The sequence below is a fragment of the Apaloderma vittatum genome, unplaced genomic scaffold (assembly GCF_000703405.1).
Source record: "Apaloderma vittatum isolate BGI_N311 unplaced genomic scaffold, ASM70340v1 scaffold1885, whole genome shotgun sequence".
Classification (NCBI taxonomy): domain Eukaryota; kingdom Metazoa; phylum Chordata; class Aves; order Trogoniformes; family Trogonidae; genus Apaloderma; species Apaloderma vittatum.
The window spans coordinates 14,973-37,329 of record NW_009718610.1 but is presented as its reverse complement, the minus strand read 5'-3'; the positions used below and the strand labels follow the sequence as shown (position 1 = coordinate 37,329).

General features: G+C 37.1%; 1 protein-coding gene across 1 annotated transcript in view; it reads right to left on the bottom strand.

The window, feature by feature from the left end:
- GRB14 (growth factor receptor-bound protein 14) overlaps positions 1–22,357 on the bottom strand; it is a 31,677-nt gene that overhangs the window by 2,928 nt on the left and 6,392 nt on the right. The window contains exons 3-12 of the mRNA XM_009870302.1: positions 17,625–17,746; positions 15,616–15,690; positions 9,276–9,413; positions 8,101–8,211; positions 7,814–7,909; positions 7,168–7,242; positions 4,472–4,588; positions 4,315–4,372; positions 4,141–4,228; positions 817–910 (exon numbers count right to left, since the gene is read on the bottom strand). Of these exons, the coding sequence (XP_009868604.1) occupies positions 817–910; positions 4,141–4,228; positions 4,315–4,372; positions 4,472–4,588; positions 7,168–7,242; positions 7,814–7,909; positions 8,101–8,211; positions 9,276–9,413; positions 15,616–15,690; positions 17,625–17,746 (974 nt within the window). The remainder of the gene's footprint in view (positions 1–816; positions 911–4,140; positions 4,229–4,314; positions 4,373–4,471; positions 4,589–7,167; positions 7,243–7,813; positions 7,910–8,100; positions 8,212–9,275; positions 9,414–15,615; positions 15,691–17,624; positions 17,747–22,357) is intronic.

Sequence of the window (22,357 nt, the reverse complement as noted above, 5' to 3'; positions counted from 1 at the left end):
GAAACATGGAGGCTAAAGTATTATGTGGTCTGCAAGAAAGGTTCTTGTGAAGAAAGAAGAAAAAGCCATAGGTCAAGGCTAAATTACATAATGCTGAAGCATTTCTCAACAGAAACAGCCTGTAAAGAAAACAGCACAAACCACCTCTGGAGAGAATGAAAACGATGGGAAAAGCTGGCCTTTCTGGCAGGAGAATTGGATGACATCTTCAATAAAAACTAGCGAAAATACTATTTCAATTTAGGAAGTTTCAGCTTATCCGTAAGTAGCTGGACTAAATAAGAGTATCAACGTTTTGCTAAAGTTGTCCACCTGAAGAAGACTTAGACACGAATATACCACAATAACACGAATCAGGAGACTTCAAAAAAAAATGTTTGATGCCAAACATGGAGAGAAACTGTCCTGAAGAGATGAGTTAGTGAGATATACACACACATCATAGGCAATCCACCTAAACAGATGACTGAAAAAGAAATTGTGCACACACTGAAAAAGGAAAACACAATATGACCTTTATTAATACAAGACTTTCATGCCATCAGGGTTGTTTCTATTCCAGACCAAACAGATTTGTCTATTTTTTCAAGCCACTTTTTAGGATTTCATCATATTAGGCAACCTTTGTAACAAATCAAACAGCAAAGGTCAAAAATGTTCTACTCTACTCAAGAATACTCATTACTTTTAGTGATAAACATATTATGCTTACACCTTCCATATAACAGCAAAAGAAAAAAATCCATCAATATTTTATCACAATTACTCAACTTTTTTGTTTTACAACTGTATATATAAGCTGAAAAATTTACTTACTGGTATAATTTGGAAATGCTTTATTTTTAATCCATGACTCAATGACAAAACAAATGTTTTGGGGTTACTTTGGCTATCACGTACCAGGAATACCCTAAAAGAGATGGAAAATTTTCACAGTAAGATCACCCTGGAAAGCCTTTTGTAAACATACAGTTAAAACTGCTGTAAATTCATTACAGTAAGTATTAGTAAAAAGCAAAAAGAATATTAATTATGTAAGTTATGGTTTTAATCAGTATTTCTTTGCAAATGTGTCACTGGAAATACTTTTTTCTTGAGTTCTTCTTCACCTTGTCTATTATGTGAAAAATATGCCTTCTCAGAATGAATGACACTGTAGGCGTTAGCTTTTACACTGCATAGAATTACAATGCATCTCTTCAGACTGAAAAACACCCTCAAAGTTTGTGCTTTGAACATATTTTTTTCATTGGACTCTGGCAGTTACCTAAATCACAAATGTTATAGGGAAAATTCCAAAGGTAGTTCCACAGGAAGTTTACAGAAAAGGTAATGCAAGACACACCAGAATGATTTCCACATCTGGCCAATACTCATAACTGCACACTCACTTCTGCGTATCGGCCAAATTCCCACTCAGACAGAGCTACACTCTGCTCACTTTATGGCATCGTTATGTAAATCGTGACACTCTCAGTGGCCAACAGTGTCACCGCAACTACTTCACTGATAACTTATTCCAGCCAGGTTATGGATAGACATCATTTTCTCATAATCCCAGTAGGATAATCTACAGCGACAAAGGATGACTACCAGCAAGAGACAGCCTTTGTTGAATCCCTGGGTTTGGAAGACTGGCAGACAACAGTCTGCAGGACAGAGGGAGGTACCTGTTTTACAGTTTTGTAGTGGAGAGAGACTCAACTGTCTGTGCTGTGCGTGTCTGGAACAGATACAGCTACAGCCAACGAACCGAAGAAGGGACATGGTGGGACGGCCATTGGCAAGCACGTTCCCCTCTCGGGACACAAAAGAAATGGGCAAGATGGACTTGGAGGTATCAACCAAGTGAGCACTTAGTGGTCCCCTACGTTTGTCCAACCACATACCAGGAATGAGAGCACAACAACTGCATAAAAATAAAGGCCTTCCAGAGAAGAAAGTGGACAGAGGCTTACAGTGAATTTGCAATGATTAACAGCACGGATCCAAACTACTAATCTCATCCTCAAAGTTTTTGAGAGCTCTATTTTTAAAAAGGAAGAAAATACCTAGAATTAATAAATTTGGAGTCCATAATCATTAACATTTCTACTACGATCCCCATGCAGTCTAACTCGGAGTTTTGATAATAATTCAGTTATTAAAGAGGGATAATTGCCAGCTCAGCATACGGCTTGTAAGAGCAAACGGCAAGTTTAAGGATGTATAAAACTTCTCAATAGACTCAGGCTCTCCTAACAAGCTCTCTCTCACCACCTAGTGGCCTTTCACCCTCTCCAGGACAGGAATGAATTTTTTCAGAGCACAGTGAGAGAGATCCTTTGCATAAACATACATATTATATATATTTGTCATTAAGGACCAGCATTTTATTTGATTCAGAAAAATGACACTATAAGAACACGCCACGTTGCAGATACACAACTGAGGTCTCTACACCCAAATACTGGGATCCACATTAAATGATACAGAAAGTAATCACATTGGGTAGGAAAGAAAACACAGGCTGATTAGGATTTATGTTCCTGTTTATCAGTTCTTTTAAAGTTATTTTTTTTACTTTTTTCTTGTTTTAAAAGCAAAGATAAGCAACATTTGGTCTCCTTCACATAAAAAGATCTTTACTCTTTTGAAGCCTTACCACAACAGACCTACTTTAGTTGTCAAAGAACACTTTAAAATGTTACTATGAAGCAAGGGTTGTAGTTCACAGGATCTTAGAAATGTTGGTTGGAAGGCAGCTTTTTAGTTGTGCCAGATGACTCCAAACACGAGCACTCATACCACCATGTTCTAACCAATTCTAGAGGGTCCATGCAAGCGCATCACCTGCACCAAACCCACAAAGCCTATCTATGAATAGATCCAACAACAGAACATAAATGACACCGTCCTAAACTAAAGTGAGACGTTTTCTCATCTCAAACACCATTGCCCTTTACTCGCCCGACGTACTGGGTTCCATCTAACAGCATGCGAGTGTACCCACTGAAATACACAGGAATCAGCCCTACAACGACACACTGCTCAGAAATACATGTTGGATTCACCCCCATGTCCCACCCCTCTCATAACTAACGCAAAAGTGAAGGCACAGCTGAGAAGCAGTTCCCTGGAAGCATTCAAGGCCAGGCTGGATGGGGCTTTGAGCCATCTGGTCTAGTGAGAGGTGTCTTTGCCCACGACAGGGGACTAGGAATTACATCATCTTTAAGGTCCCTTCCAACACAAACCATTCCATGATTCTATGATTAGGCAGACTTAAAAAAGGGACTCCTGAAATTAAGAAGAAGAAAAAATACAAAAGGGGAAGTCCAATTAGACATCTCTGCTGAGTACGATTATTTTGGACTCCCTTTCCTTCCCATTGCTATTTTTTTGCCTCTAAACAGTTTCTGCAGGTGTAGACAACAGTATTACAACATACTTAATCTAAAATCGATGGAATTTAACCTGTGATTTGATATTACAGGTACCTAACTGAAAACAGACTTGGAGTAACTTAGAGCTTCATGGAAGTACTCACTGAATGGAGAAGACCCAAGTTACACTTAACACAGGGGTAAGGATAAAAATTCAGAAATGAAAACCCAGAGGACATGAACATAAAATACTTACCTGCTGTGTCATTTTTTAAAGTTAATATTTAGACGAGAGAAAAACAGAAGTCTTATCCCAATGTTTACTTTTTACCATTGAGGGATAATTTTTAGTCATTTCAAGAGGAAAAGCATACTTTTTTCAATGGCTGTCCCTGCACAGTTCATCTTAGAGTAATGTTTTCAGGCTTTCTTTCCTTCTTTCATCGCTAATAAGAGATACAAAAGACACTGGTGCCAAAGTTGACAGTTCCCAGAGAATATTGTACAAATACAGAGCTCAAGTGCCTGTCTCTGAGCGGACATAAGTAATCTGTCAGTGACAGAATCGGAGTGTTAGATCACCACTTTATTGCTTCCAGAAGATATAAAATAGAAACCAACTGGTCCCCAGATAGCCCTATATAAAAGAATTTTTATTTCTATTAGGTAAGTGCAAAATCTTTCTTCCTCCATCTCCGCCCAGTATGAAGTACATGAAAACAGCCGTTGTTCACTAGATGTATGTCTCAGAGAGTTATGTAAAGAATTGACTTACCCATCTACAAGTCCATGCTGCAAAATAAGTCTCTGAGCCTCTTCTCTAGAGATTTTATGATGAAACCATGACTGAGATCTGTGTATAGCTGTAGAAATAAAGATCTTTAAAAACCATTTTGCCTTTATTGAAAGAACCAGCTATTTCTCCAGCAATGAATTAACTCACACATACCCATGTTAGACGTGGCAATAGGACTACCATGTGAGTTGAGTCGTAGACACCCTCTCCTCTGCACAAGAGAGAAGTAAAAACACGATTTCAAAGATTTTTTGTTTAATAAAAATTAAAATCAGAAAATACTATTCTGATAAAGCAAAGCTGTTTATACCCGCCATGCTAATCCTTCTTCGACTGCAACTGAAAGGGCTTCAGTTGGATTTTCTATAATTCTGCTTTTGTGTCCTGAGAAATCCATTGCTACTAAAGAATTTTCTGAAATGCTTCTCTGCAATAAAGGAAAATAAATTTAGTTTTGTTCATTTTTTTGAAGATCCATTATTTAAAAGTGAGCATCTGAGAAAACATTACGTTTTGCAAGTGGTGTTTCAGACATCTGTAGTTTTTCCCATCAGAGCCAAACTCATTTTACTACAGAAAGCATGTGTAATTCCAGTATGCTGCTGCAAAGCTCAATTTTAAAGTCTGGTAAGACAGATAACCTTTTTGCATTACTACGAGGGATGATAAATACATAATTTTACCATAAATTCTATTTAAATTTTTAACTAAAACTAACCCTTTGTGTACCAAAATGAGTCAGGAGCCTGTTATTAAGTTGTCCAACTATCAGGAAAAAAGATAAAATACAGAATTCCTATGTATAACCATCAAATTAACAAATATTTGAAATATTTTGTTATAAATAAGTCATAAATTTATATATTTCCATATAAACTTGCACTCAAAATTTACTGGATTTAAGTAATGAAAATAGCCACTTCTATGAAGTTTATCTTCTATTTTAATACACCCCTTATAATTCTTATCACAGACTCAAGAACTGTAGGATCTGTTATAAAATATGCTTGGTTTTATTCTCCCAATGAAGATGAAGTTTGTAGCAAAAGAATAAAGAGGAGTGAAGTTTTACAAAACAGTCTTAAAACTCACAAAAACACTTCTCAGAAAGCAAGGTTTACAAAATAAAATTTAATACGGATTGTAACGGCTCAAATGTTGGCAAGCACTGGAATATCAAATAACTAAAAGAACATTCTAGCGTTTTCTAAATTAAAGTAACATCTGGAACACAGGAGGCCCAGATCTCTGTAAGGTTAGAAAAGTGTCCCACTCCAGACCCAGAGCAACTCTCTTTTGTTCCTGTTTGAACACAACTAGAAATGGAAGACAGCAACTCTGTAGTTTGCTATTTCTTGGCTCTGCAGCCAAGTAATGGTCTGCCTGAGTAACTGTAACCTGGACAGAATCTTGCAACAGTGAAAAGAAAAGAAAAAGGAAAAGGAAAAAGGAAAAAGGAAAAAGGAAAGGAAAAAGGAAAGGAAAAAAGGAAAAAGGGAAAAATGAAAGGGAAAAGGAAAAAGGAAAAAGGAAAAAGGGAAAGGGAAAGGGAAAGGGAAAGGGAAAGGGAAAGGGAAAGGGAAAGGGAAAGGGAAAGGGAAAGGGAAAGGGAAAGGGAAAGGGAAAGGGAAAGGGAAAGGGAAAGGGAAAGGGAAAAAGGAAAAGGAAAATGAGGAAGAGGAAGAGGAAGAGGAAGAGGAAGAGGAAGAGGAAGAGGAAGAGGAAGAGGAAGAGGAAGAGGAAAAGAGGAAAAGGAAAAAGCAGGCAAAATAATTGAACATTTTGTCTGCCTCCAGGAGAGTGAAGAGAACTCCTTGTAGCTGACGTGGTTGTGAGCTGAGGACTGCTAAACATGGAAGTGGGACCCTATGAACTATCTTCATTACCTTGTGCGCTTCATTCCCAAGTTTATCCTATCTGCTCTGTATAATTAATGAATTATGCACAAGTAGAATAACAGCTCCATGCTTAATACTGGTTACAGATTCTGGCTGGTTTAGAAGCTACATGATCTAAAACACACGCCACAGAGTAAGAGCAGAGAGGATCAGTAACAGCTCCCCGACCCATTATAAAAGCAGCAGCTGGCTCTTGTAACAGCTCCACACAACAGAAAGTAAATAGGGTGTCAGTGTATTAAGCACCATTTTGATGCCATGCTTATTAGCAATATCTCTGAAAACTACTTTTGGGAACGCCTTTAATGGCAAATGCATATTTTTGTCATTTTAGCAGCAAGAGCTAAAATAAAAGCTCAGAAAATCCACCATAAAATCACTGTCACAAGCCCCAGCTACAAGTAATTTTTACCCTATTTAGCTAACAAAAACCACAGAAGTGATATAAATTATCCATGAAAAAGCCTGAAATCAAGTAACTCATAAAGAACTCGGATAAAATAAATTATTAAAGAAAAGGACAACCTGATCCAATCCCAACTATCTGACAGAGGAGATGGACACAGCATTTAGTCTAGACTGTTGTTCCTCCAAAACTGTTGTTCCTCTCAAGTCCAGTTAGTACTACACCACGTGAAATTCATCTCAAGTACTTAATATTTTTATACTTAAAAAATAAAATACAATGGAAGTATTACTGTATAGTGAAAATTACTTGTTACAGCTTTCTTTATTTCATTTGCAGCATGTGTAACCTTAAACACTTTGCTTCTTTTTTAATGCACTTATAGTTCTGCTGCCCTGTTTTACATATCCTCTTTCCATTCTTTCTGTTAGTGACAATAAGCCAATGACCTCCCAAAATACTGGAGATCTGACAAAGGGAAAAAGCCTGTTAACTGGTCTGAACTATCCGACAATACTTGTATTAAATAAGTAAATTAATTAATTAGCGCTCTAGTCAACCTGACAGCCCTAAAGATTTCAGCAAGCATTCGCACACGCAAAGATCTGCAGGATCAGGTCAGTAGTGTAACTGACACAAATTACTTAAAATAGCACAATGGCAGAAACAATTATTTATTCATGGAGCTACTGTGGGACATACCATGGGTGTTAAAGGGCTGCAGCCACTTCTACCTTGATATGGTTGCATATAATTCTGATACAGCTGCATCCCATACTAAAATCAGAAAATAACACAGTTAGCATTTATAAATTATAAACCTAATCCAAGTAAAGTAATCTTCCAGATGTAAAAGATAACACATGCTTTTCTTTACCGTTAAAAACCAGGGACAAATGCTGTCAAGGAAATGCACAACATCATCATTGTTGCTGCTGCCTTTATAAATGTACACTCTGCAGCAAATATTATCCATTTAATACACCAAGTGACCTGCTCTATCACAGACACATTTTTAAAAAGAGTATTACGTTTTCCTTCTTGTGTATTCTTGTTGCTTTGTTCATCATTGCCCAACAACCTCACTGAATTCAACATGATTTCATATAAGTATATGCTTAATGTTAAGCACTCACAGGACTGAGGCTTCCAGACATCATCCCATGCCCTACAATGATTCCAGCAATTTGGTCTCTTGCTGTCGAGTTGAAGAAAAATAAGCCTTCAGAGTACAAAATTGATATTGCTCTTTCAGGGGAACCTAGAATTAAATTACTTCCCTACTGCAGAGTACCACAGTTTCGCATAGTAACCTAAGTAAGAAGTTAACCCCACACAGAAAAATTACCTTAAGCAACCTAATTGCTGTCATCCAACAGGTCCTACTTTGTTCATCATCTGCACAGAGCTGTTTCAGGTCTCTGGTTCCTCCTGATTTGTTAGGCTAGAAGGCCACAGCACATTTTTTTTAGCATTAATGCATATCTTGAAGATAACACCTGTTGAAATAAAAGCCACTAATTCTCCTATTTTATAATAGACAGCTGAATATTGTTTTCAAAAAACTTAAAGAAACTTAAGCTTACCTAAAAACTGTGGCTTGCTTTAGTAAGTATCAGAATAATAAGCTTGTACCTTAAAGCAGAATCCATAGTTGGTTGGTGCTCCAGAAATCTTTTTGCCTGTCAAAGACATGTACATATCACTATTGCTGAATTCACAGAAAAACTGCAGATGCCTTGGCTCCTAAAAAGAAGAGCAATGTAATACATTTAGACTATTTTTAGCCAGCCTCAGATAAGAAATTCAGAAGAGTATAGTAGTTATCCTGTTCTAAAATACAGTCTTACATACTGTGACACTGTGACATCTAGAAAGAGACAACTCAATATTAATTTTAGAATGCAGAGAAAACACACTTCAATTTAGTCAGAGTTCATTCTCCCAAAGAGGGAGAAAAAAACAAAGTACAAGTGATATAATTTCTGGGAAATAACCATTAAATTCAAGCCACAATTAATATTAGAGTAACAGTCAAGTTTTGAGAGCAGTCTGTCTTTCAAACATCAAAATAAAATGTACTTTCATAATCTGAAAAACAACATACTGTAATATTTACTGTCCAGTACTGTTTGTAGCCTTTATCTCCATTCTCTAAGATTAATTAAATCAAGAAATCAAACAAATGAAATTTCCTGAAGGATACAAAACCAGCTCAATGAATACTCTTAGCAGTTAGCACAGAAGATTCGAAACAAGAAAAAATAGTGGTTTAAGTGGTTTATGTAAAATGTGTGTTAGGTCCAATATTTCCAGTTTAACATAATCAAGTTCAAAGTGCTGCCATCAATAAGCTGAAGTAGTAAAATGAAAAACTGGCCAGTGACATAATTTGAGAAGTCTCAAAATCTTCTTGTGAAATCCCTTTATGCACACACATATATATACACACAGATTTTAGATAATGAAGTATTATGTCCACTTTTCAGAGTATCTGTTTGTACTTCAGAATTTTAACTACCATTTGAAAATTCATTTTAAAAGGGTGCTTTATTAACTGATTAAAAAAATATTAACTAGAATGAAGCAAAGTTATCAGGCAAAAAGACACTAATGTTTCTAAGACAATACTTTCCCAATTTTATATCTCAATATCTCTCTGGATTTTATCTATAATAAATAGATTATTTTTTTTCATTTTTATCACTCTAAGTTGAAATTCAAGTTTTGGTTATTATTACAACAAATTATAAACAAATACACATTTCCTCTAACTTCACAGTTCTCTTTTTTTTTTTTCCTTCCCATACCTTAGATGTACCTTTAGTGGAAAAATAAAGGCCAGACCTTCTCAAAAGAAAGTACAATTTTTTCCATGATTTTCTCCCCTGTTCCTTTGCATGCAAATAACCATGAATCTCAGGATACGTGCTGGAGCTTAGGAACATCTGAAACAAAATATTAGACATGCATTTTTCTTTTCATTAGAAACTAGCTTTCTGTTTCATTAACACAGTCAGCCAGGACTAAGGGGAATAAACCCTTAAATCCACTACGACACCACAGCAATGCAGTTCTGAACGCAGCTAACCCCATTAAGGTACCTCTGATTTAAGGAGTGTAGAATGTTATGCAACTTCAAGGTATGCTAAGCAAGTTACAGATTTATAGGGAACATATGGTTTGAAATGAGAGCATTAGTTATGCAATATGTTGACTTCAGAAACAAAACCAGCGTTAAGAAGTTCTGATCCCGTGTCTTAGACCCTATTTATATAAAACTGCAAATTAATGCTACCAAAAGAAGAAAAAACAAAACGCCATCTCTCCCTCCTCTGTGTTACAAACCAGACGAGGGAATTGATCTAGGTTAAAATTAATTCAGCAAACGAATCACAAAATCTGATTCACAAAACCATGCAGGTCAGGCAGACATTACCAGACAAAAGGAGGGAACAAAGGTCTCAGGACCTGAAGTGGTGCTTAAGCAGGAGTTTTACTTGGTCTCCAAGACAGCTCCTGCCTCCAGTCAAGGTATGCAGTGGCTTCTCCTTAGCCCTTACACCCAGACGTGGTCAGGGTGCAGAACAGCTGTTAACTTGCTAAGACCAAATACATAGTTTCATCAGCCTGCAGAAGTACCCATCAAAGGGTGCTAACTGTGTTAACTCCGTTCTAACTCCATGTTCTGCATTCAGCTTTATTTCTCTTCCAGTAAAACTACACAGAACTATGACTCACATCTAAACATACTCACCTAGAACTCTTCCATTTCCATATATGCAATGAAATCTACGTTATTACTAAGCTCTTCAAAGAACCCTGCTGCAGGCTGGCCTGCAGTACCATAAATACCATCTGGGCTTAACCAGAGGCAGGGAACCAAGGATCTGCAGCTTTCATTGCTGCATTTTTCTCTTGTCCACGGCCACTTCCACAAAATCTGAGACATGAAGGAGCAGATCACCAAGAAAGAGACAGGCTGGCCAGTGCTGGACGACCTGTAGACCCACCTGAGCTAACTAAATTCAGCTGCTATGAACGCAGTAGCACGGGCAGGCTTCATTTGACAGGGGACTGCCCTAGCCTACAACTAGGAATGCATCATGAATAGCTTCATTCCTTCTCAACGGAATAGTTAAATTGCATTAAGACTAGGTATATCTATCTACATGTGCTGCTGGTTGTGTGGAAATGCAGTTTAAGCTATTTCAGCCACACTGGAGCAGACCAGTCAGCCCTGGTAGGTGTTTCAGCCTGTTAATCTTCCCATTTGCCACATATTAACAGGTTCACTCACAGTGAGCATAAGGGCGGCATTGAAAAAAAGTATTTTAACTCCATAAAAAAGTCAAATGGAAGCTTTAGCAAAATATGTAAGAGTCAACATATGGAAAAACAAGAGCATCTTTTTTAGTATCTCTGAAGAGTCAAGGAGTGGTTGGCTCCCAGCCTGCACAAGTGTGTTCCCCAGGATTTCTGCCGTAAGAGCTTCAAGCCAGAAGTGCTGTCATGAAAAAGACTTTTCTTACTCAGCAAACCAACGTGGAGGAGCAATACAAAGCTCAGCTTCAACAGTCACTGTTGTACCCATGCTATCAATTAAAATAAAGTAGCAATAATGCTGGGAAAAAAGGACATCCTAGATCCATCTTTTTCTTTCTAAGACAGCTGAAGACTGTGTGAGAAAATACAACATGAACAAGCCGTAGTCAAAACCATTACCTGTCAGAAGGAATGAGCAGCAAAAATATTTCAGAGGGAGAACTGGATGTCTGTAATAAACACCTAAAACTAAAGATAGTAGAAGAGAGAACTCCCTTGGGTTTTTTTTTGTTGTGGGTTGGCTTTGGTTGGGCTTTCTCTTGCTGTTTTGCTTTGTGGTTTTTCTTTTTTAATGGAGGTACATGCAAGCTTATTGCAGGGGGAATGGATTTGTTTATGCAGATAAGAGCTAATCAAAACCGGACAAAAATCAGATAAATAAGAAAAGTTCTTATTATAGGACAAAGAAGTAGAGTTAAATAATTCCTGCAGACCGGAATTATTGGTCACACAATATGCAGAAATAAGCTTGCATTCTCTTCTCCATGCAGTAAAACATGTAACATGATGTGTAGGGTAGTGTCAAATGTCACCACATCTTTCAGATACTAATATATAACAGCACCAAGAACTTGATGACAATTTGATTAGCTGTAAAACCAACCAATTTGAAGAAAAAAAAAATGAAGTAAATAATTTTTTTTTGAGAAAAAAGAGCAACAACAAAAAATCAAATCAAACGACAAGAGAACAACAGAACAGGTAAAACATTGCACTGTCTCGGATGAAAGTCATCATAAAAAAGCAGAAATATTAGATGTCGCTGAATTCAATAACAATGGAAAGCTGCACTCCTAACTACACAACTTATCTGCACCTTCACCATTTCCATGGAAAGGATGGCTGTGCAGTAATGGAGATGGGATTTGCTAAGGTGGAGGCTTCTTGAGCGCTTACACATTATTTTGGCAAGTTAAACCATCATTTTCCTAAGACTCTATGAATCAAGTCTGAGTTTTATGACTGATTTCGTCAAAGACGTTATGACAGGCAGCCATGATCTAGCCCACTGCTACCAGGAACAAGCAGAATTTTTCCCTGAATCCACTGATTAATGTTGGTGGCAACAATTCCTTCCAGTGAAGAACTGATACTGATTCTCAGTATTGTCTCCTATAGACTTCAATCAATCTGAGGGTTTCAGACTGGGAGAAAGGCCACCAAAACCTAGAGTGGAAAATGGGGAAAGACAACAGGGCAGATGAGAACATGTCTAGGAGACTGATAAGACTGAAATTCAGTGTCTGGCTATTTCACCCTGAAGACTGGAACGGAGTCAAGATGAGAAACTGGTTTTGGCTGTGTCAGAAAGATTAAAGAAATGAAAGCTTGAATCTTAAATCTGTGAAGGCACTGAATGGGAACAAGTAAGAAGACAGGGCAAGAAACAGCAACTGGGAAAGGGCAAAAGGAAAAGACACTATCAGTAATTTTACCTTTCACAAAATTCTGAGTGTTTATCTTTGTAATGCTGTTCTGTCTTTAAGTTCATTTTTGCATATATAACATTTTTTAATGTTTATTTAGGAAAGACATACACTTCCTTCTTTAACATATTCTGCATCAGGTGCAAGTTTTTTATCATTGCTCTGGAAGATGGCTTCGACACATGCTATCTAGAATAGCTTTTTTAATGTCTTTGCATTATACGTAAAAAGCTCTTAGAGAGAAGCAGCCAAATTGTCAATAGAAGTCTTGAACTATGAACTTCAAGTCTACTTACAGAACCTGAATATTACAGAATCATAGAATGGCCTAGGCTGGAAGGGACCTTAGAGATCATTTAATCCAACCTCCCTGTCATGGGCAGGATATCGATTGCATCTACTAAACAATGAGAAGCAGGTGGAGGAAAGGCCTACTCTTAAAGCAAGCCCAGGAAAAAAGTGTAATTAGCCAATTAATTTCACTTTTTATTTTGAAGATGTGACTGTTAAATTTAAAACACTAATTGACACACTGCATAGTGAAAACAATTCTGTTGCAAATACAATTAAAAGATTAAAAAAAACAGAATTACAAAACTGGAGAAATGTGATTCACAGACAAAAGGGAGATGATAAAAAAGCCACCCTAGGGCAAAAAATTGACCCTTCAAATTAATTTAAATATTTTCTTTGTTGACTTCAGTGAGGCTAGGATTTCACTTCCTACGTCTCTGAAGGACTCAATTCTGTCAACACTATCTACACTGTGCAGTCTATTCATTGGAAATGCTGTCATGAATAGCAATACAAAAGGATGAAGTATGTACAGGAATTCATCTAAAATAAGAGTTGCTCCAATACGCGGATGATGTTTTAAACAAGTTTCAAGTCCCATTTAAAATTACATTCAACAATGCTTTCACATCTATTTAGACCAAGTGAATTAATTTGTTGCCCGCCTATGAAAGTTACTAATTCTCAGAAAACGACCAACCCACCTCAGATAGAATATTTCAGTACTATGGGGAGAGGGCTCAGATTAAAATCTTCATACTATGTTCATTTTTGATGGGTTTTAAAACATGCAATTCGCAAAAATAATGTAAATCAAGTTCCAAATGATCCATAGGGCCTACCACTAGACATGTACCTACAGTGCTGCACCTCAGAGCAGCCATAGTCTAATACATACAGCGACACAGATTTTTATTATTTTTAGGCTAAAGATCTCCATGGCAGCAATTAAACCTCTCTCTTGGGTATACACATTAACATTTGGTATATGTCAGACATAGCAATTTTACTTGGCACATTCTAAATGGATAGGAGGCAGGTAAACTTTTGTTTGTTTTTCAGGGTATTTAGATGCTCTGATTTAAAGTCATCAGCCAAAAGACTCACTCTTTCTCCTTCAATAAAAGTCAAGAAAAACATTCTTGAAAAACATTTCACTTCCTTACAGCTTAATCCACAAAAAGCTATAAAAGCATCAGAAGCGATTTTTTAATCACTTGTAAGCACCGAGTTGTTAAAACTAATGTCTCTCTTGATACTTGACCAAGCACATCACAAATAATAACGCAAGCCCATTAACTCGTCTTAATGAAAGTTTCCAAGGAAATAGCAACTCACTGTAAACAATTTATCCAACAGTTTCCGCTGAAACACGTACAACAGCTGCACAACCCACAGAGGTATTCTCTACTTTGTACCTCGCAAGTTTTATATAACGAAATGCAATTAAACAGACAAAACAACATAAAATAGCGTCAGAGGAGAATTCACAACCAAATTTCCAAGCTATCAAAATCGGATGTAACTATGTATTTTTAGAAACATTCTTAATCTTACCCACAAGCTCTGCACACATTCTACATATCACAATACAGGCTTAAAGAAGTTCTGTGTGAGAGTATATGGCAAATAGTTCCATTATAGAAGTCTTACCTTTCTCAAAACACCAAATTATACAAGCAAAAAATACTGGGTTCTATTAACACAGGGAATGAGATTTTTAAAACTAAATGTTTATGTTAGACTGCAAAATCTATTTGCTATTTAGGTTGCAAAAGTGAACCAATTTTCATTAGAGACAAAGCATCTTGTGAAATTATGAAGTTTTTATTTAGATTTGTAAAAGTTATTTCCAGAATCTAGCACATGTCAATTGAATTTAATTTGAAGCATTTTTTCTATATTTGCTATAATCTTAACCTCCTGACTAGCATCTGCTTCTATAAGGATATAACTATTTTATATAGAAGAATGACTTGAGATCTAGCTCTTTAATGTTTTTCATTTACTTCTGGATGCTAACATAGAATTTATTATATAGAAACAACAACAACAAAAAGTAATTTCTGTATTTCTTTTAGTTCTACCTTAAAAGTCTTGTGTCTTGTGTTCTTGTGTTGCCCATCCTCAAAACCCACACACAGGGTTGTTGTCTTAAGACCAGCGAAAGTTATTCTGTTAATTAATTTTTCTAGTGACAAGCAAACAAGAGTAATGTGTATGTTTCCACCTTTATTACTCATTTTTCCCCCCTTTGAGAAGTAAGATGATGATCCCTGATATGGTCATTCTGTGAAATTATTCCCTCTGTAAATTAAAATCCTGTGCCTGCTTAAAAGATGACTAACACTGAGTGACCTACCATATTTTTTTCTCGAAGGCTACAGTAGCCTTCAAGCTAACAAATCATACTAATCAGTCTAAATTTTCTACTCTTTTTTATAACAATTAACTCTTTTTTATATCCATTTGTATCACATTACCAGTTCCTCAATATTATTCCAAACCCTTGTGGGCTCTACATTTTTAAAGAAAATGTCTTTCACCTGAAATACCCAATAAAGGTATTAACCATTTTTACTGCATTTTGTCTGTTTTGGTGTTCCTTGATTCTGAAACAATTCTTCACGTTTCTAAGGGTGATCATGTAATAACTGTCTAGAAGTGCCATATCTCATAAAGAAAAAAAAATTAAACTTTTTTTTTTTACAGTTATTTAAAGCCCAGCAACAGACCCAACAGTGACAAAGAACTACACTCACACAAGACAGACAACGGGAAATTCCGAGCTATGCTGGCTCATCTTCATTCAAAGATTACATACCTGTAATATCTCAGAGTGGCTCACAGCTGCATTGGTCTCACTTGGAAAAGATATCATATGCTCTGGAAAAAAGCTCTGTAACAATAACAATTTGTATCAACATTCTGTAAAAATAAATGTAGAACTTCCTATCTCTTTTGAACATAAAATTGAAGTTCTCAATGCAGTTCAAGACACTGCAGACTCTCTGATCTATTAACTTAAGCTATATTAACATCATTACTAAATTTATGACATCTTATATATTATTTTCTGAAGAACTTAGAATTTTGAGAAAACATCAATGGCCTCTTGAAGCAAGCGGGTTTCATACACCAGTGCAAGCCATACTGCAGTACTCGGCTCTTAGTGTTGTTTTCTCAAAAGTGATTTCTAGTGCTGTTGACATGTAAAACTTACTCGGGGATTCAATATGCTGTGAAGTAAGGAGGATATATACCAACATGCTGAAAAATATATTGTTTTCTATTGTTTTCATTACACTAGAAACACAGTAAAATATTTCGTAATAAGTTCCATTAACAGAGAACAAGTCCTCTCAGGTTAATTGTCCATTTTATATGATAGGAATATGAATTAACATAAAAATCTGACTACATCAATATGGTGTGGTTAAAAAGCCCACGTTTAAAGTATTCTTTTCATTACCAAGGAAAACTCAAAGGATCATTTATGGGACGGACCTGCAGCTGAAGAATTCAATACAGTCATGCAGATTCTGAACCAGCCAAGAGCTTGACCACTACTAAAAAGGCTTGAACAAGTTTGAAGATAATATTCCCTTGACCATCCAATATCTACTGACTTTCATTTTTTAATAAAACTGAAATACCGGTAGGGTTAATTCATACGGACTCATTTCTGATATGGCTTTCTTGCTACACCTGGGACCACAGCACCCAGAGCAATGACTCCACTGAACAGCAAGGTTTCTGATTCACCGCAGCTGCTGATCCCAGCCAGGACTGCACATCTGTGACACTCCACAGCTGGTTCCACTCACTGGTTAACCAACACACAAGCATACTTACTCTTTGAAAGCTTCTCTACTAACTATAGACCGTCTCAAGCTTAGAACCTTTCACTAGTGCACTGGTATCTCCATGTCAGGGGAATTTGCCCAGAGAAACAAAGGTGGAGCAAGAAAAAAAGCCCTCAGATCTCTTATATCTTTTGGTATCTTAAATATTTACCTTTTCATAGATAATTTGAGTTCCCTTCCACTTCTCACCTTTCAAGTCCTCATGCATTTCTGCTATTTCTCCCTTTGACATCTGAAACAAGCTGGCTTTAGAAGCATTAGGAGTGATCCAAACACACCATGCAATTGAGCAACCAGATGGAGAGTGCTTCTCCTGCTGAGCCAGAACGGCTTCCATGGCCTTTGCCAGCAGCCAAGGTCTGAATCAGCGGCATTAACCTTTGGCAACATCGCTGAGTTATGAGCTGTCTCTGCTCTCTTTCCATTCCTTACATACACTAACTTTGGCTTCACCTTCACTTACTCCTAACAGGTTATGGCTGCTCATGGCCTTTTGTGTCAGCTGTCATTTAGCTGCAGCTGTAGGAAGCTGCCATCCGGCAGCGCTGGGCCACAACATTTGATTTTAACTTAAAAAATAAAATCATCTTTGCTACAGATGCCCCCTTTCACACTGCTTCATTTTATATTTTGTTGCCACTTGATGGACACTTCACACAATTTCAAAGATTTTATTTTGCCGCAGGTCCATGCGCAAACTTCAACAAAGTTAAACCCATGTCTGCCCTCTTCGCCCCCACTGCCTCTCCTCCCAAAAAGTATGAACATGCATGTTTTACAATTGCAACAAAGCATAGTTACACGCACTACAGTATATTCCTATACCCCATATAGTCCCTCCCAATTATTCCTTTTGACTCACGTTACACTAACAACTTTACCATCAGCCTATCTTTGTATAACAGAAAAAACCTATTCTGCAGCAATACCAGCTGCAACACCTCACAGATATAATGCCAGGACTTACCAGTGGATTTTTAAAAAATTCATACTTGGCATAATTTTTTCTAAAATACAGTTTGTTTTCCTCTTCCATTATCCAATTTGACTGGACTTCCCTCACTAACTCATGGTCCTCTATAGCTCTTGCTGTAGAAAAAATGAAAAAATTTAAAAAAACATGACCACATAAACTGTATCTAAGAGCAGGACCTGGAAACACAAAGGTCAGATAATAAAAAATAAATAAATTAATTTACACAAATACAAAACATGAAACAAGAAATGTGAACACAGTCCATTAATCAGTTTAATCAAGTTACTGTTCCCCCGCAGTAGTGTTCAGCTTCTGAGGTCACACAAGGGGGTTTTTCATTTGTGTTTTGACGTCATCTTCAGCAGCTTATGAAATCACGCTACAAAAAAAGGACAAACATGCTTCCAAATGAGTTTTTGTGGCCACTTGTTCTTTGTCGTGGACTCAAACTAATAAGAACAAGCCAGAGTTGGACAAAGTTGTAGATTTTATTTGAATGATCACTGGCACCTCCAAATTTGCATCACACTCCAACAATGAGCTACAGGCCAAGAATAGGTGTGAGATCTAAAGGTGTGTATCCCTGCCGATTATGAGGCTTTAACAGCCAAATCTGAGCATGGTTTCAATGGGAAAAGGCAATTAAAAATGTATTATAAAAAACATGTAACTCACAATTCTTGATCACATTTTATGCGCTTCATAAGGGATCTTATGATATACTTTAAATTAATATTGATACTTGCATATAACTTGTCTTTTGTTAGAAAAAATTTTAAAATCGTAACAGATGAAAGAACCGTAATGATTTTTTGTTAAACTTAATTGGGCAGAACATTAAATTAATATAAATAATAAATTCCTGCAAGTAGTTCTGGCTAACTGAAGACCCTAACCTTCCTAAAGTGTAGCAGGCACCATATTCTAAGAGATAATAATCAAACCTCAAACTTGAAATCATTAAAGTCTCTTGAAAACTACAGCACTTTTTCCTCTCTCACCACCTCTTTCGTCAGTCGTGTCTTCAAGCTTCCATGCTGTCCAGTCTGGTGGGTAATAGCCTTATTGGAGCCTGCAAACCTATAAGCTTCTTCAGGAAGTTTCCAGGTAGCAAATTTAGACACAATACACCCATACAGCTAAATCTGAGGAAAATATCAAGCTTATGACTAGAAGGAGACAAAGTACTCTTATGATCTACAGATCAGATATGGAAAAGTTAAACTTCCATTGAATTTAATTCATTCTTCATTGAATTTAACTCATTTTTGATTCCATAATACAGAGAATAAATATGCTACATGAAATTTTTTAACTCAAACAAATGAAGCAAATAAAAACACAAGGCAATTCAGGAAACAAAAAATAGCCCAAGCATTTTTAAAATATTGTACAGGCTGCTCTACTCCAAAACACCATCTTCAGAGGCAGGGGTAACGAGACACTAGAGAACTGAAGCTCTTACTCAAAACCAGTACTTCTTTTTCCTTTCAGTTTTATATAAAGAAAGCACTCCTCTGGGATGACATTTTAAAGTCTTCAATACTTGGCACTGTGACATTTACAAAAACACCATTTCCTCAAGACTTAATTCTTTGTACAAAAATAAGATATTCTGCTTCACCCCAAAGGATGGGTAAGGATGCCGGTATTTCTTTAAGTTGTCACAACACAGAATATTTTACAATTGATTACTTTCTTGAAAGAAACGAAACACTGAGTTAGTGCCCTCCAAAACAAAGCCCTGTAATCAAATCCCTAAATGTTGCCATGAAAAAGCTGCACTTCAGTTTAGTTAGATTGTTTTTTCTCTTCCAACTAGACTGGAGAGTTTCTACCTTCCTCAGTACCATCTCTTTATTACTACTATCGCTAACACGAGAAGCTCCTGCTACAGTTCAAACCAGTGTCTCCTTAGCTATGGAAAGTAAAGCATGTGAAAGAAGATTTAATACTGAAGTGCACGACAGAACACATTTCAAATAGCCTCCTCTCTAGGCAGCCAGCAGGGGAAAAAAATTAAACTAAAAAACCCCAGAAAAGACATTGCTCATTACTACTGCACAGACAGTGCTCTGAGAGCCCTCCCAAAGGCTGCCTAAAAGAACACGGAGAGTGAAATCAAAATGGAGACTGAAACACAGCGATGACGTCCCTGGCCAAGGCACTATCACCTACTCAAGGAATAACCCCAGAACGCAAGTCTGTTGACCTGCAGAAGCAAATGAAAAACTGTTTACAGTCAGCACAAAAACTTCTCACTAGAAAAAGAAAAATTTCAGGATGAACACCCTACTTCCCTTGGAAAGGTGAACAGCTATGGAAAACTGTTCTGTTTTCACAGCCTGCAGGAGAACTGCAACAGAAGAATTGAGACTCCGACAGCCAGGCACCTGGTAGTAGGGATGACATGGTAGCATCATCCAAATCTAGGCATACCTCAGCTGCTTTCAGTAATCTTAGATAGGGTGAAAAACATCCAAGAATTTATTTGAATTCAACAGCTTGGGACACAAAGGACACACACCGGGAGTTTGGACACGTATTGTGATTTACAGTGCTGTAATAATCGTAGTATTTCAGATATTTGAAAGAGAGCCCAAGCTACTGCAAAACTTTGGAGGGCGGGAGGAAAGCTGAGCACCCCGGGTGACGAGGCAGCAGGCAGGGCGCAGCGGGGGTGCCCATGGCAGTCAAATGGGGTGTCCTGGCTGGTGCGGGTGGAGGAACTATCTCACCTGCCCACCCGCCATCTGGTCAGCACTTGCCACACAACACTTTGAGGACAATACTAGGCATAACGTTCAACAAAACAGGTCCACACTAAATCATCTTTGCTACAGATGTCCCACTAAAAGGCATATGGGTTTGTGAATACAGTAATACAGAGACAACGGGTTTATGTTTTCTTTTAGGTGGGATTTCATCTTATTTCTTTAACCTTTACATGCAGATACCAATGAAGGCACACTTTGGTGATGTAATTAATGTCTGTCTTGATTAAATGCAGAACGCTGTGCTCAGCTCACTAAGATTCATGCAATTATATCTAATTCAAGAGTATTCAGACAGCTGTTAGATATTAAAGAAAATGCTCACTAATTGATGAATGAATTATTAATTCCCACCGCACTGGAATTTACAGAGACACACACTCACACTTTTTCTCCTTTCTATATCCATTCATTTAACTTGGGAACAGAAAAAGACTGTCTAAATCTCCATAGATAAAACATACAACAGAATAATAAATTGCAAACAATCCAAAACTAAATAATTTGAAAAATACTTCTTGTGCTACTCATCCAGTACTTAAGAATATAATTAATGCAAGTCAGGATCAATATGTTGAACCTTTTAAACAAAACCGGATCTAACAGTATCATAAAAATAAAGGCACTATTATTCAGTATTAAAAAAATAGACTACATCTCAAGTTTTTCCTTACCTTGGCTAGTAATGTTGAATTGCCATCCTCATTGTCTAGGAAATAATTTTATTTTTAAAATGAACAATTTAGCTTTTTCTCAAATGATGCCCAAAGCAGCTGGAGCAATCAGAAGACTGTACGGTGAATGCAGGTCTACAATCCTTCACATCAGCAATTTTGAGAAATTCAGAATCTTAAGAAAAGCAACTTCACTAATGATTTACTACAGAAATCTTCCAAGAAATCATTCAGACTGAAGCAAACACACTATTTGACATGACGTGCATTAAGCAAACAGACAAACCTGGAGAAACAATGCCACTGTTCTGGCATGATTTGTCAGAAGTGTCTTCCTCCATAGTTGCTACACTACTTAAACACTAACCACACTACAAAATCCAGAAAACACGTCTGCTACTTACATAGTAGTGTCGTCTAAACTCATTTTTATACCTCGTCTTCTGTAGCAGCATTTACAGCCCTGAACCAGATTTACCTATGACCTTACTCTGAGCTGGAAGTATCTTACAACTGATACATTCAGTGCAAAAGGTTATAAATATCTTTGAAATATTACAAAGCAAGAAAAAAAACCTGAAAAACATTTGTGGCTGCCTTCATAGGATAAAGGAGCAGAAAAGGACAGAAAACAATTTTAGCTTCTGTAGTTTGTCTTTAAAATACAGCTGTTAAACATAATACAGTCAGAGGTGCATTGCCAGCTGTATTTTACACAAACACACGAGTCCAGATTCCCCAGATACACACACAGAAAGGGAGTTGAACAACAGCCTTTAGCCATATATAAATATCCACGGTGTGTGGGTCAGGGATTGTTTGGTTTTTTGGTGATGGTGTGTGGGGTGTTTTTTTTAAATCAATAGCACTGGAGTTACCAGTGCAGTCTCTTCGGAGAATTAAGGACTCCAAGGATTTTTCTACGTATTTTAGAATGCAAGAAGGCCCTGAAAAATCCTCTTTCTCAAGCCACGCTTCGCACTAGCAGCTGGAAGTGCCCTTGAAGTTGCAGAAGTACTACCTCTCATAACTGGTACAATGCCAAAGTTAAAAAATAATATGGAAATTCTGAGTGACATGACAGATTATTTTTGGCATTTCTCTTCTGGTAGATTTTTCTGGTATCGGTCCTAACAAAACCAAACAAAACACAGTGCTGAAACACAGTGCTGAAACACAGTGCTGTAAAAGGAATTAAGATTGTCTGACCAGAGTATTAGTTCAATTCTAGATTTTAGCAGTGGGCTTCTAAACTCATCTTCTGCTGAGTGAAGTC